Source organism: Calliphora vicina, chromosome 3, assembly GCF_958450345.1.
Source record: "Calliphora vicina chromosome 3, idCalVici1.1, whole genome shotgun sequence".
Taxonomy (NCBI): Eukaryota; Metazoa; Arthropoda; class Insecta; order Diptera; family Calliphoridae; genus Calliphora; species Calliphora vicina.
The window spans coordinates 100,717,630-100,734,128 of record NC_088782.1 but is presented as its reverse complement, the minus strand read 5'-3'; the positions used below and the strand labels follow the sequence as shown (position 1 = coordinate 100,734,128).

Here is a 16,499-nt window from a genome sequence, read left to right as displayed (position 1 = left end):
GCTTAGACATTTAGCATGAAGACCCTTTTGGTCGCTTAGTTGGATGCGTTTGGGATATCTATCAAAATAAATATTTTATAACTCAAGACATACAATTTTTGATTTTTTTTTTCCAAAATATATTTTTTTTTCGAAATGGGCCTTATTTTAAAATTTTTTTCATCAAAAGAAGCTTAGGTTCATTTCTTTAATGGCTATTTGGTCGCTTAGTGGAATGCGAGTGGGATATCTATCAAAATAAATATTTTATAACTCAAGACATACAATTTTTGACTTTTTTTTTTGGCAAAATAGAACTTTTTTTTCCAAATTTCTTATTTTTTATTTCTTTTTGCGAAAGATTAAAGAAATAGCTATCTAACATATTTGGGACACATTTTGCTAAGAACAATAGGTAATAAGTTACATGGATGAGAAAAAACACCAGTCTGGCCAAAATGTCAAATTTTGACCCCTTCTAAGTCAGAGAGAGAGAGATTTACTATACAATAGAACTAACCTTGGTGCAAATTTCATACAGATCGGAAGACATCGATCTCAAAAGTTGGTTCACTTGACATGAAATCCCCCATATATATATTTGTTCCTTTTACTCCTGCAAAGAGCATAGGGCCGTTGATAAAGCACATTGTAAGAATTATTTATATTAACCGATTTGAAAAACAAACTAGCAAAAATTTTTGTAATGTATGGTTTTATTATTTCATAAATATTATAATGAGTTGCTGGTAATGACCTAAATAAGTGCTTATTTCTGAACTGATTGAAAATACATTTGTAAGTAAGACCTATGCATTTTTTTCAAATTACGAACAAAAATAACTAATATTTCTATCAAATAATAAGTATTCATGCCTTGGCTACAATATTACTTGCTGGCTTACTAGGTATGTAGTGTTTTTTCTGGGAACTTTTGAAACCGTGACCTCTGGTGACATTCTTGGGAAACACCTTATGACGATAACACCAATATTTATTTCAGTCCATAAAACCATTCAAAATCACTGTTTGTTATTGTTCAAATTATCATACAAATTGAACTAAGATACATTGTATCAATAAATAATCTTAAAGATTAAACTAAATCAAAACAAATTAAATTTGAACACTTTGAAAATACTACAGCTATTAAACAGAAGCTGATAAAGAAATATTTAAAGAATCCAACTGCGTAAAGAAGTACCTACGTGAGCGATTTAAAGCTTATCGAGAAATAAAATGATTCTAAATTGAATGAAAGTTATTGTAAGGAAGAAAGATAATCGCAGAACTATAAATTATTTCAGAGTGTTTGTTTTATTTTTTTAGGTTTTTTTTTTTTTAGTTTTATGTTGTAAAAATATAACGATAAGATTGAATTATTAGTTATCACGAGTATGGGCCAAAATTAAATTTTAATTTAAAATTAGCACTATTGTTAAGAATTTTGTACAGTTTAAAGTTTGCCTCTGAAGGCAAAACGTCTTGAAACCGCAAAGAAAACATTATGAAAACGTTAAAGATTCTGATACTGTTGTTAGCGGCAGTTCTAGCACAAGCTGGAGTAGTGCCTTCAAGGATAAGGGAAGGATACAGTGAAGACAATACAACAGAAGGACCTACAAATAGCACAACAGAGGGGTTCCCAAATAGCTCCTCAGTAGCTCCAACAACAGAAGGTTTCACAAATAGCACCTCAAGGCCTCCTGTAACAGAAGGGCCTGAATCGGAGTTTGAAGGAGTGGTGGTTAAAGGTGATTGTGCTTTCCGAGTAACAGGTGATTTACATGATCCTGCTCCTTTATTTACATACCATGGCACATACGAGTGGTTGGTGCCAACTCCAGAAGGTGTAGTTGAGCTTAAAAATGGCCAATATATTGACATGTATTGTACAGATTCCTTTGCTAATCCCTTCGACAATAAGTCTGCCATAACTGCACAGTGTTTGCAAGGTTTGTACTTTTTGGTCAACGGTACAATTTTTCCCTTCAGCAACTTCAGCTGCTCTGCCTGGCCAAATTACACAGCACGACGTACGGGCAGACAGTGCAGTGGTGGCACGGATTTACTGGAAGTTGGTTTTGAAGTACAAGGTGGATTTTTACAAACCATGGACATTTGTCATGATGAAATCAATGAAGTCACCCGTTATGTTCATCATGTTCTCAATCCCTCAAGTTCGATCTATCAACGTTCCGTAGCCAGACCACGTTTTATTGAGGCTGATTTCTATGCTGGCAAGAATGTGGACAACTTGTACACCAAAGTGCAACAAAATAAAACCATTAGCTCAATATTGGGAATGGATGCTTCTCCTTACTTCAATGACACCATAGATGTTTTCATGGCTCGTGGTCATATGGGAGCTAAAACAGATTTTATATTTGGTTCACCTCAAAGAGCTACTTTCTTATTTGTGAATGTGGCTCCTCAGTGGCAGTCTTTTAATGGTGGCAACTGGGAACGTGTGGAGGATGGTGTGCGTAAATATGTGTCCAATAATTCACTAACTGTTGACTGCTATACTGGTATTTGGGGCATTGCTACGTTACCTGATGTCAATGGCACCCAAAGAGAATTGTATTTATCGATCGATGAGAATAATAATGGCCTGATCCCTGTGCCTAAAATCTACTACAGAGTCGTTATAGATCGCGCTACCCGCCAGGGAATTGTTTTGATTGGTGTTAACAATCCTCATGCATCTCTGCAACAAATCAAGGAGGAATATACCGTGTGTGAAGATATTGGTGAAAAAATAGATTGGTTACAATGGAATAAGGAGGATTTACATAAAGGTTATTCATATGCTTGTTCAGTGCCGGACTTTCTTAGGGTTGTCAAAGATTTGCCAGTTGAGAATCTGGAAACCACTGGAGTTTTGGGGATAAATGAAGTTGGCTGCTCTTTCCGTGTTAGTGGTGATTTAAATGATCCTGCTCCTTTGTATGCCCGGGCAGGAGTTTATGATTGGTTAGTTCCCCAACCAAATGGTCTGATTGAACTGAAGTATGGTGAATCAATTGATATGTATTGCAGTAATTCTTTCGTCAAGCCTTTCCAAAATCACTCAAAAATTAGCGCACAATGTTTGAAGGGTTATGAGTATCTAGTAAATGGTGAAAACTATAACTTCACCAGTTTCAGCTGTTCGGCTTGGCCCACTTATACAGCCAGGCGCACAGGCAGACTTTGTAATGGAGGCACTGATTTACTGGAAGTTGGCTTCAAGGTATCGCAAGGATTTTTGCAAACCATGGATATTTGTCACGATGAAATCAATGAAGTGACCCGTTATGTTCATCATGTACTCAATCCTTCCAGTTCGATGTATCAACGTTCTGTGACCCGGCCGCGTTTCATTGAAGGTGATTTCTTTGCAGGCAAAAATGTGGATAACTTATATACCAAAGTGCAACAAAACAACACCATAAGTTCGATATTGGGCATGGATGCTTCGGGTTATTTCAACGACTCCAAAAATATTTATATGGCTCGTGGCCATATGGCCGCCAAAGTGGATTTTATATTTGGTTCACCACAACGCTCCACATTCTTCTTTGTAAATGTGGCTCCTCAATGGCAGGCTTTCAATGCTGGTAACTGGGAACGTGTGGAGGATGGTGTACGTAAATATGTCTCCAACAATGGCTTAACTGTAGATTGTTATACTGGTGTCTGGGGCGTTTCCACTCTGCCCGATGTTAATGGCACTCATCGAGAACTGTATCTGGCTTTTGATGAAAACAACAATGGTTTGATACCAGTACCCAAGATATATTTCCGTGTGGTAATCGATCGTGAGAGTCGCAAAGGCATTGTTTTGATCGGTGTCAACAATCCTCATGCTTCCTTGCAACAAATCCAAAATGAATATATCGTTTGTAATGATATTGGCCATCAAATAGACTGGATAAATTGGTCCAAAGAGGACATAATTAAGGGCTATTCATATGCCTGCTCTGTGCCCGACTTTTTGCAAACGGTGCAAGATTTACCCTTAGATAAGCTGCAAACTACAGGCGTTTTGGGTCTTGTCCAGTTACCTGAAGAAGACCTTTAAAACCACATCAAATACATATTCTTAATCTCGATTAAATTGGAATTACCTTTCATTTTATTATCATCTATTTATAAACTCAACAATTGTAATAAATTTTTATTTAAATTATTAGTTCTATCCATGTGTTATTTTCTTATCTTTGGAACAGAAAATCGAAAATCCATTTATATTTAAAAATGTTTTACAGTGTCCGGTATAAATTGTTTTATATTACCACCTGTTATCTAGTTGATTTATTTTCAATTAAGTACTTTTGATTAAATTGGCTTCTGATTAGTTGTTGTGATTGTCATTATAAATTTCGGTGAGGGGTTTGGTGTACAGTAGAATGTACATCGCGTGCTGTTCTTTATTAATAGTCATTTTATGGTTAATTTTTGTTTAATGAAAATCACGTGTTGAATTTCTTTTTATAAATATGTATGAGTATCTGTTGTTTCCTTATCAAATGCTAGTTATGAACTTTGTAGTAGTTTTTTTTTTATTATTTTGTAGTTAGTAAATGAAATGAAAAATTTTTTGATATTTTTTATGATATTGATATATTGCCTCTAGACAAGAAATATTATATGGATTTCAGAAAAAACTTTGTTTTCTAAAAATAAAACCCCAAAAAATCACATTTAAATACCCAACAAAGTAACCATTTGTACTCGTACCGCAAGGGTTAACATCGTGATCTTTAGAGTCTTACATTCGTATTCACCAAATTGTTCTGTGGCCATTCTAAGTTTTTATTGACATGTTGTATATAAACAGAAGATATGACACTTAATTTTATGACAATCGGTCCATAACACTATACAACAAATGAAGACTTTTGGAAAAACACAAGATCATGACAGTATAGGTTCGACTCTACTACCAAAGGGTAGTAAAACCCTATACTCAGTTTTTCCATTTTGGTGACCGAGTTTTTGGTTAACAGCTAATTCAGACTTTGTGATATGGCTTAACTTTATATGGCAATAATATAGCTAAGAGTGCGCCAAAAGAATTTTGTTAAATTTTTTTTCCAAAAAATACCTTTTTCGTGCACTTTTGTTGAAAAAATATAGGAAGAAAAATTTTTTTTTACTTTTTGTACAATAACTTCCAGGGACTCCTAATTTATCAATAACAATATTTTGCAAAGTTATAGCTACGGTAAATCTGAATAACTCTTGTGAACATATCAATGCAGTCCGAACATATCTAGGCATTCTAAATAGCTGTCAAAAATCACTTTGTAGCATAAAAATTTTAGTTTTTTACTACTTTTTGACTCTAAAAGATATGCAAGATATGAAAACACATTAAAATTTTTGAAAGTGGGCATGGTTTGTGGAGCTTCTGAAGAGTAAATATAAGCTTTTTATATAAGTTTTTGATATCGGTGGAAACCTTATGACTTGGAGATTGACAGTTTAGTGAAATAAATTAATTTTGTGTTTTTTCGGAGGTATTTTACCTTAAAAACTAACAATATTATAAAATGGTGATTTTCCATCAAGAAAAATAAAAACTTTGAATTAATGAAACATTTGAACAGTTACAGATATCACAATAAAATTTGGAATTAATATAGATCTAAATGTTCTTAAGTCAATGGCATCACTAATGTTGCCATTCTTTGTTTTCAAACATCGAAATTCCTAAAACGGGGAAAATGTGTTCCAAAAACTGAGTTTTTTTTAGAAAATATCCCACCTTGACGTTATTTACAGTATGATAGTAAACACGTTTTGTATGTATGTACATAAACAACATATGGGACTATACAAATATGTCGAGCTTCTGAGGATCGGTGCTTTGCGTTTTTAGAATTTTTTACTCAAACCTAAAATTTTGTTTCAAAATTGGCCAAGTTTGGATAGGGCTGGGGTGTACAATGTCCGCTTAAGTTAGTCAAATTTTACTTTATACGTTTTTGCTTTAAGTTCTCTTTCCAAATCATAAAAAAAATGTATATAGCCACGAAGGAGCTAAAAAGAATCTTCAACTTTGGATGCGTGTAACTTTTTATAGGGACGAAATAATTGTTATCAGATTTGTTTTATTTTCTTCAGAATTTTATCGCAAATATACGTCATATATAAAAAACTAATTTCGAACTTTCGTAGGCCCATCATATATAAAATACGAAATAAATGATCGAGCAAAATTTAAAAAAAAAATTAAACCTAAGTACAGATAAAAGCATACTTATGTAGACTTTCTCAAGGTCTATCTATATTTTTAATTTCAGCTCATTCGGATGGCATGATGGCTTTATGGCGATTTTTTTTTAAATGTGTGACATTGAGGGTCCACTCACTGATCCCCATTCCGAACACCTCAGCCGAGTAAATAATACAGCACAACATAGAAGTGTGGACTTGATCATACTATTTTAACAAAAAATCTTTGTTTTAGAGTCAAAAAATAGTAAAAACGAAAATTGTTAAAGTACAAAGTGATCTTTATGTGCTATTTAGAGTGACTAGACACGTTCAGAATGCATTGATATGTTCTCGAGAGTTGTTCAACTTTACCTATAACTTTGCTAAATATTGTTAGTGAAAAATTAGGAGACCCTGGAAGTTATTCTAAAAAAAGTAAAAAAAATCAATTTTGAGTTGTGTCACTTTTGAACTGGGTGTGCGATATATTCTGGATCCTTATAGATAGCGGAGTCGATTAAGCCATGTCCGACTGTCTGTCTATTGAAATCAACTTTTCGAAACTTACATACACGATTCATACATCAATATTCTTCCGGCTCGGTTGCTATTTAAAATCGAGAAAATCGGTCCATAAATGGCTGACATATATCTGGATTACTAAGTCATTAATATAGACAATATGGATATCTAATGATAGATATTTCAAAGACCTTTGCAACGACGCATATAAGACCATAGTAAATTGGCCCTACAATGGGTCAACATCGGAAAAAATATTTTTTAAACCGAATTTTTTTTTTTCACCAAAAGTTTCTTTTTTCGCTAAATATTAAAAACAATTGAAAAAACAAAAAAAAATTTTAAATTAAAAAAAATTTTTAAATTTAAAAAATTTTAAAAAAACAATTCGAACAAATTTTTTTCCCAAAAAATTAAAAAAACAACTTTGGAAAACAAAATAAATTTTGTTTACCTAAAAATATTAAACATTTTTTTTTTGAAGTAGGAATAATTTGGTGAAGGTGAAGTATATATGATTCGGCAAAGCTCTCTTACTTTTTATACCCTACACCACCATAGTGGGGAGGGTATTATGCGTTTGTGCAGATGTTTGTAACGCCCAAAAATATTAGTCTAACACCCACCTTAAAGTATACCGATCGACTTAGAATCACTTTCTGAGTCGATTAAACGATGTCCGTCCGTCCGTCCGTCTGGCTGGCTGGCTGGCTGGCTGGCTGGCTGTCCATGTAAACCTTGTGCGCAGAGTACAGGTCGCAATTTTGAAGATATTTCGATAAAATTTGGTACATATTACTTTTTCGGCCTATTGAAACTGGCTGAAATCGGTCCATTATTTCACCTAGCCCCCATACAAATGTCCCCTCGAAATTGGACTTTATCGGTAATAAATGCTTAATTTATCTATGTATCTACACAAATTTCACTCCAAATAAGTTTTATATATTCAAAATTCATGTCACCAAATTTTGTTACGATCGGTCCATAATTAGTCATAGCTCCCATATAGACCCGCTTCCGAAAATCACTTTAATGTGCATAAATCACTTAAAAATGTTGGTATACACACAAAATTCAACATAAATAACTTTCATATAGACATAAATCACACGACCTAATTTTATGGTGATCGGTCCATAATTGATCATAGCTCCCATATAAGGCCCCTTCGAAAAATCACTCAAAAATATAAATTATTGATATTTTAAAAGAAAAATATTTTTACTCATTTACTTGGTGTAGGGTATTATATGGTCGGGCTTGACCCGATATTTTTTTGGTTTTTAGATACGGCGGGCCTACGGAGGGTCCAAATTTATTTTTAAAATATCAGCTATTGGTGATAAAATTCTAAATATAATAAAAAATGGCATTTGAATTATTCACATTTTTATTTTTAAATACCGAAATTCCTAAAACGGGGAAAATATGTTCCAAAAACTGATTTTTTTTTAGAAAAGTGCCAACTGTGACGTTATTTACCGTGTGATAGTAAAACAACTTTGTACTTATTTAAGAAACATATACAAATATGGAGCTTTTTCGAGGATCGATGCTTTGCCTTTTTAGAATTTTTTACTAAAACCTAAATTGGCCAAGTTTTGATAGGCCTGGTGGGGACTAGGTCCCCTTACATGCTTTAGCATTAAGTTCTATTTCCGGATCATATACAAATTGTATATAGTCCCGAAGAAACTCTTTTTCTACAAAATAAAAAATATATAGAGGATATTCATTTTAATGTTTTTTCATGTTTTTGTTGTGTAAAGGTGTAAAAAAATCAGAGTGTAATTTTCCCTTTTTTTTGAATTGAATAACCTTATAGTCTTTTTTGGGAAAAAAACGTAAAAACTACGGCCCCTTTTACATTTTTCAACTTTGAATGAGTGTAACTTTTTATAAGGCCAAGATAACTGTTAGCAGGTTTTATTTATTATTTTTAGAGTTATATCACCAATATCGCCGATATTTTAAAAATAAATTTGGACTCTTCGTAGTCCTGCCATATCTAAAAAACCAAAAAATGATCGAGCAAAATTAAAAAAATAAATCAATAAACCTAAATATCTCTTCTACTAATAGAGATAACCTACACATGTAAGCGAACTTTTTGTTGATCTTCTCAAGGACTATTTATATTTTAAGTTTTATCTCTTCCGGATAATAAATGGATTTTTGGCGATTTTTTTAAAAAATTTGGGATCCGAGGTGACCAACTTTGAGGGGCCACGCACTGGCCCCCATTAGCGCTAGAAAGCTCAACTCGAAAACACCTCAACTCCAACCATGTGAAATTTTGTAAGAATATATCCAATAGTTCCCGAGATACCGAATTATTTCCAAAAAAAGTTTCTAAACCACTGTGTGTTAGTTTGTTGAATAAAAGTCGCATGCTATTGTCTCTAAATACGGACATTGCAATTTTTGATTTATATCTATAATCACAAAAGTATAAACACTTTTATCACAAATAAGATTTGAGTTTTAAATTTATAAAAATTTTGGAGTTCTTTAGTATTAACTCAAATAAAGAAGTAAATATTAAAACGACTGCGGTTGATGATATGGCGTCGAAACGCGTCGCGTCGCTGTTATTGTGGAGCGTAAGCGCCTGAAGTTACGTTCATATTCTGATTCATCACTTATGTGTGTTGCCGACGATTAAGATAACACAAGATCACAAAGAAAATATTTTGTTGCTCATTGAATGAAATATACATTTTTGAGAAAAGCGAACCTAAATTAAGGGTATATGAAGAATTAAAAATTATGTCAAAATGTTTTTCTCGATCCGATTTGAAAGATCGAATATCTTATCTAGGAAATTATAGTTTGAGTGCCGTGAGGGAGAAAAATTAAAATAATTATTAAAACAGAATTAACATTGTTCATTTTTAATTTTTTTTTTTTTCAATTTTCTATCTTAATAAATATCTCAAAATCTGGATAGTTTTCAATATTTTGACCGAAGTAAAACGACCTAAACTAACAAACCCATGTTTCACATGATGAACAAAAACTTGGTAAACTAGTGTAATTATACCAGTAAGAGCACAGAAGAGCAACGAATATAAAAGTTTCTCCAAACAAAGTAACTGAGTAAAAAATCATGGTTTAGTTTACGTCACGTACATGACCTTTCCAAATAAAATTCAGAGTTTAAACTTTAAACATATAAAATCTCTCAAACTAAATAATAAACAACAAAAACAATTAACGTGACGTATCCACGACAACAATAACAACACGGAACACAATTATAAATAGCAACAGGTGTAAGCATAAACGTTTTTTAACACATGAAAAAAAAAACATAAAATAAAATCCATCAAACAATGAAAATAAACAAACAAATCAAATGAGATACATACAAGTATCTGTGAAATACACATTGCATTTGTGAGTTAAACAGAATCGTAAATAAAATATCTTTTTTTTTCATTATTTTATATAAATTAATTTTATTTTAACATTTTTTTGTGATAAAAATCACAGAGATTTTTAAATTCAACTTCAGTTGTGGTAGCGGTCGGTGTATTGGATGGTTGTAGCTGGTAGAATGATGTCGCGAGTTTTTGTGAAAGTTTTTCAACAACATTATTATGTTGCCGTGTTAATTGTATTGACATTGTCCAGTGAGTTGTTTGTTGTTGATGTGGAGTGTCGTCGAGCCATTCAACCTGTTGAAGATGTGGAAGACATTGTTAAACAATTAAATAATATAAATTTAAATGTTGTCGATAATGAAGGTAATTTTATATATTATTTCAATTGTTTAAAGTAAATATGTTTCAATTTCATTCGGTACTAAATAATATTTTTAACAGTGACCTACATAAATGTAAAATAATCAGTTTATTGTTGTTTTCTATTTAAGTGTTTTAGAGTTTGTTGAACTTAATACATTGGGGTTTTCAATGTAAAAACATATGTAGTAACAGTTAAAAATAAACAATGTTACTAATTTGAAAATTATTTATAAGAAATAAAATTTTTTGTTAAAAATTTAACAAAAACTTAAATTTTGTAATAAAGAAAGTTTTAAAAGCAGTTTTATTTTGCATCTGTTACGTAATTCGGTTTAAAGTGATTAATAAATATTAATGTATGCAAAAAAAAAATTATTTCACTATAATGATTTGCAAATTATACTAAATTAACAATTATAATTTTATATGGTCTAAACCTAAAATAATTTATATAAATTCAATATGTATTATTGCAACCATAAATCCATTTAAAATTTACCACACTTTTGGACACCTTTTTAGTGCTCTTCAATTCTCTTTTAACAAGAGCCCAATATCTATCCACTGACCTTAGCTCCAGGCAGTTTGGAGGATTTGACTCTTTTGATACAAATGCCACATTATTGTTCTTGTACCACTCACGATTTACTTACCATAGTGACAGGATGCTAAATAAGTGAACACGTTAAGAAGTCTTATGAATGGAAGCATCATCTTTTGTAAACATTCCATTATGTAAATTTCAGTATTTATAAAGCCCTTTCTAATCATCAAAAAAATTATTATAAATCCATCCGAAAACCATTAAAACCACCACCAATATTCTTGGTGAAACTAGCTTAATAGCCTAGTAAAATCATTTATTGAACTCATTATAAAAAAATTATTTTCATATTAAGAGGAACCTCTTAAGCGTAATCGTCCAGTTCAGTGTAGTAATTGTCAGGAATTTGGATATACACGAAATTATGGTTGCATGCGGAGGCCTGCACTCTTCGTCACAATGTATCACATCAGTTAAGAATGGTAGCAGTAGGAAGTGTGGTAACTGCGGTGGAAATCATTCCGCTAATTATCGCGGATGCCCGGTATACAAAGAGTTACTAAAAAGATTAAGAAAGTGACAAAAGCTGCTGAGAGGTGAAATAGTTGAATCAACATCTGCAAATTCGGCATCTAAGCTCTGGAGTAGATTTTTCAAATGAAAAAAATAAATGCGGCTTATCCAATATCACAGCAAAATAACCATGAAATTTGATAATCTAGGTGGCCAAAACAGGTAAACATATTACCAGTAGAACCCTCTGTTAACCTTTAGATCCTTTTTTAACAAAAACAAACTGCGAAGCGTTTTGTTTGTCTTCAGATACACCCAGAGTTTCTGGCGGGAATCGAACCAACAACCCTCAGTTGGATAGTCCAGCACACATCTCCAAAATTAATAAATATAGAAATACAATTTTTAATTCATCTGACTCAAAACAATAATGATTATAAATCTTGATAGTAATATTTTGAAACTCGAATTGTCAAGTGAGAAAATGCTATCCTGTATTGGTCCTTTTTTTAAAATTATTTTTTTTTTTAAAAAGGACCAAGAAATATTAATTTTTAATTGGACTTTTTACAAATATGAAATTTTGGAAAACTATGACCAAAAACGAGGTAAAACCGGACATTTGATATTGTTTATTCAAATTAAAAAAAGATAAAATATCTGTTCTCTTTGGTGGAATTCATGATATATGAATTTTAAATGTGATTCAGCATCATAAGGATATTATAATACTTAGGTTTATGCCTAATTAAGTGATTTTCAGAAGTGTATTTTATAGTTAAATTAAGTCCGATACACGAAAAAGATGACCTTGCAATTTCTTTTTACTGATTTTTATACCCTACACCACCGGTACCGTGAAATAGCTCCCAAATGAAACAACTGCCAATGAAATAAATCCCAATGAAGTAATTCCCATCAAAAATGAAATAATTCCCAAACCTGAAAAATGAAATAACTACCAAAGGGTAAAATGAAATTACTCCCAATAATCGGCGGTTTCATAATTTTAAAAATATTAGTCCCAAAAAAGCGAAATAACTCCTAATGAAGTAAATCCCAATAGAAATGAAATAATTCCCAATCCGAAGCAATTTATTTATATAATCTAAAAAAGGAACTACAAAAGTGAAATTATTCTTCGCTTACCAAACAGTTTTTGCATTGCGGGCCTATGGCGTAGCGCAAAGTTTTACTCCTCTGTGATGTGTAAAAAACTGGCTTCACTCAGAAAATTTGTTTTACATTGCGGGCCTTTGGCCGGGCGCTAAGGTTTTCTCCTCTGGGGTGTATCAAAAACTGGCTTGGCTCAGAAAAGTTTTTTGCATTGCCGGTTTTTGGCCGTGCGCTAAGGTTTTCTCCTCCGGTGTGTTTCAAAATCTGGCTTCGCTCTGAAAAGATTTCTTTCATTGCAGAAAGGTTTTATAATATTTCAGAAAGCCGATTTTCATTTCGAACCAGATTAAGAAATCGTTGCAACCTGACAAAGACCGACGATGTAAAAATAATCTTTTCTGAGCGAAGCCGGTTTTTGATACACTCCAGAGGAGAAAACCTTTGCGCCTGGCCGAAGGCCGGCAATGCAAAACACTTTTCTGAGCGAAGCCAGTTTTTGATACACCCCAGAGGAGAAAACCTTAGCGCCCGGCCGAAGGCCAGCAATGCAAAAAACTTTTCTGAGTGAAGCCAGTTTTTGATATTTGTGGGATCTGCTTTGGCAAAGTAGAACCCAACAAAAATGAAATAACTCCCAATACAGTGAAATAACTCCTGATTCCCAAAATAAAATGAAATAAAACCCAACAAAAATTTCATTGGGAGTTATTGCATTATGAAATAACTCTCAACAAAAAATTATGAAATAACTCCCTATGCGTTAGGAGTTGTTTCATAATGAAATAAGTCCTAAGTTGTATGAAAAATTTGTTGGGTGTTATTTCATCTTTTCGTGGGGAGTAATTTCATTTGCGAGTTATTTCACGGTACCTACACCACCACAGTTGGGAGGATATTATGCGTTTGTGCAGATGTTTGTAACGCCCAAAATATTAGTCTAACACCCAACTTAAAGTATACGGATCGACTTGGAATCACTTTCTGAGTCGATTAAACGATGCCCGTCCGTCCGTCTGGTTGGCTGGCTGTCCATGTAAACCTTGTGCGCAGAGTACTGGTCGCAATTTTGAATGTCCTTCCGAAATTGGACTTTATCGGTCATAAATGTTTAATTTATAAATTTATCTCCACAAATTGCGCTCCAAATAAGTTTTATATATACAAAATTCATGTCACCAAATTTTGTTACGACCGGTCCATAATTAGTCATAGCTCCCATATAGACCCGCTTTCGAAAATCACTTTAACGTGCATAAATCGCTTAAAAATGTTGGTATACTCACAAAATTCAATATAGTAAACTTTCATATAGACATAAATCACACCACCTAATTTCATGGTGATCGGTCCATAATTGGTCATAGCTCCCATATTAGGCCCACTTCCGAAAATCACTCAAAAATATAAATTATTGAAATTTTAAAAGAAAAATGTTTTTGCTCTTTTATTAGTGTAGGTCGGGCTTGACCGACCATACTTTCTTACTTGTTTTTTATGAATACATGGTCCGATTCTTAGCATTATCAACAAAGTTTGTCTTTTTATCATAAAAAAACTTGGTATTATCTAAAATATCAACTTTTTTGAAGATTTTCTCACATTTTGGTTCATAACTCTGGTTCAACTCCTTCCCCTGCATATCGGCAAGTAAAAACACTGATTTTGAGCTACATTTCCTGCAAAAGGCTAATTTTCTTTAAAACGAAGCCTGATATACATAAATACATAAATGGATTTCATATTCTAGCTTAAAGAGATTTATTTTTATTCTAGTTTCTTTTAGACAAAAAATAGGTCAATGCTATGATAGATATTTCAGCTTTTCACTTACAAAAAACTTTACACATAAAACAAAATATATTTTTTTTTACCCATTAAATCCAAAGTGTTTGTAAACCTTTCAAGATTTTTAAATTGAAAATCACCCCATTGACCAACATTAATAATAAATATTTATTTAACACTTATTCTTTTCTCTGTGTAAAGGACCTCCTTGTTTATTGGACGTACAACAGGATTTACCAAAGGGAAACACACCACAACCTCTATACATCATACCAGATACGAATCAATTTTGGTTACCCAATGCGCGTGGACAATTACAAGTACCACGTGGTGCAGCTATTGAATTACATTGTTCCAAGTCATTTGCCAATGCAACGGAGGGCAACAATGGCTCAGCATCATCCACCAACAAGAACCAGAACAACAGGGCAAAATTTAGTAATATCCTTCAAGTGGCCAAGAATACAAAGACTTTGCGACCACGTTGCTTGCACGACAAAACGTTTTTGTGGCAGGGAGAGAAGTACGAGTTTCCACAATTCATTTGCGAACAACCGGCAAAGTATATGGTTGAACAATTGTACGAAAAATGTCCAACTATGACAGATGGCCAGGCATCCGTGAAAGCTCAAATGTACCGTGTAGGTTTCAACATCAGCAGTAGTCGTTTTTTAGAAACAATGCGTATATGTTATGACGATACGGTGTTGAGCACATTGTACGTGCAACATACATTGTTGCCGGCCAACATACACTTTCAGAGATCCATTAAGCGCTTGAATTTCAGCAAAGCTGGCCATTTCAAAGATGTCAATATGAATCACCTTTATACACAACAATACCAGCGACAGCAAGCAGCAGCTTTGTTGCAGGGCCAGCATGAGCATCTTTTCGACAACAATACTCTGTTTTTGGCTCGTGGCCATTTGGCTGCTAAATCTGACTTTATCTATGGCAATCAGCAGAGAGCCACCTTCAACTTTTTTAACGTTGCACCACAATGGCAGGCATTCAACGGCGGCCAGTGGGCTGCCCTTGAGGATGAAGTGCGTAAGTTTGTTGCAAAGTCACAGCTGCTGGTCGACTGTTATACGGGCACCTTTGGTGTATTACAATTACCGTACAAAGCAGCTGGTGGTGATGGTGGTCTGCACTATCATGATTTCTATTTAACCATGGACATGAACAACAACGGCATCCTACCCGTGCCACAGTTGTACTATCGTGTCCTAATTGATCGCTCTGGTTATGCCACGCGTGGTATAGCTTTAGTTGGTGTAAATAATCCTCATGCCACACTAAGTGAAATCCACGCATCATATATAATCTGCGACGACATTCACGACCAGGTGCCCTGGTTGCGCTGGATGCGGAATAAAAATTTAAAAAAGGGTTTCATGTACGCCTGTCATGTGCCTGATTTTGTTGCAGCTGTTGGTCATTTACCAAAAAGTCTGTTAAATGTTACAGAACTTCTAGTCTAAATGAAAGTAGATTAAATTTAAAAGTGAAAATTTCAATGAATCGTTTAGCTAATGCATTGGTTTATTAATTTATTTAGGGTGTAGAATAAGCTATTTATTTTCTTTGTAATATTTATTTAATTTGTAATATTTAATGAAATAAAAATGTAATGCAATTGTAATTTTAAAGAAATTGATTTGCATATGTAGATAATTCTTAAAGCAATTTGAACATTTCTCAAGAACACAGACATGTTGATGATGTTTGTGGGATTTACATAAACTCAAGTATATTTAGCAACAATCACTAACAAGATGGACAATATAATGGAATAATCTTGTGACCATTCTGAGTGCACTGTATCAGAGTAATTTCCAATTAACTTCCATATCGCAGTAATTGGTGGTTGAATCGTATTAGGCACGCTAATATGTAATTTCATAAGAGAGTGATAATTTGGTCCTGAAAGTAATAATTAACGATTTTTATTTAGTAAGATGAAATTAGTAAAAGTTTCACGGAATTGAGGCGATTACCGTTACAGTTTAAAGACTTTCCTTCCAAAAAGGCGAGAGAAAATCATATGAGTGTTTCTGTGAAGATACAGAATTCCGCAT

At 33.2% G+C, this 16,499-nt stretch overlaps 1 protein-coding gene across 1 annotated transcript; it reads left to right on the top strand.

The window, feature by feature from the left end:
- Positions 1 to 1,486: 1,486 nt before the first annotated feature.
- Positions 1,487 to 16,103, top strand: LOC135955646 (uncharacterized). Its single transcript, XM_065506005.1, has 3 exons — positions 1,487 to 4,018; positions 10,238 to 10,460; positions 14,620 to 16,103. Exons 1-3 carry the CDS (start codon positions 1,487 to 1,489, stop codon positions 15,900 to 15,902), a joined length of 4,038 nt encoding a protein of 1,345 aa, XP_065362077.1. The 3' UTR covers positions 15,903 to 16,103.
- The last annotated feature ends 396 nt before the right edge of the window (positions 16,104 to 16,499 follow it).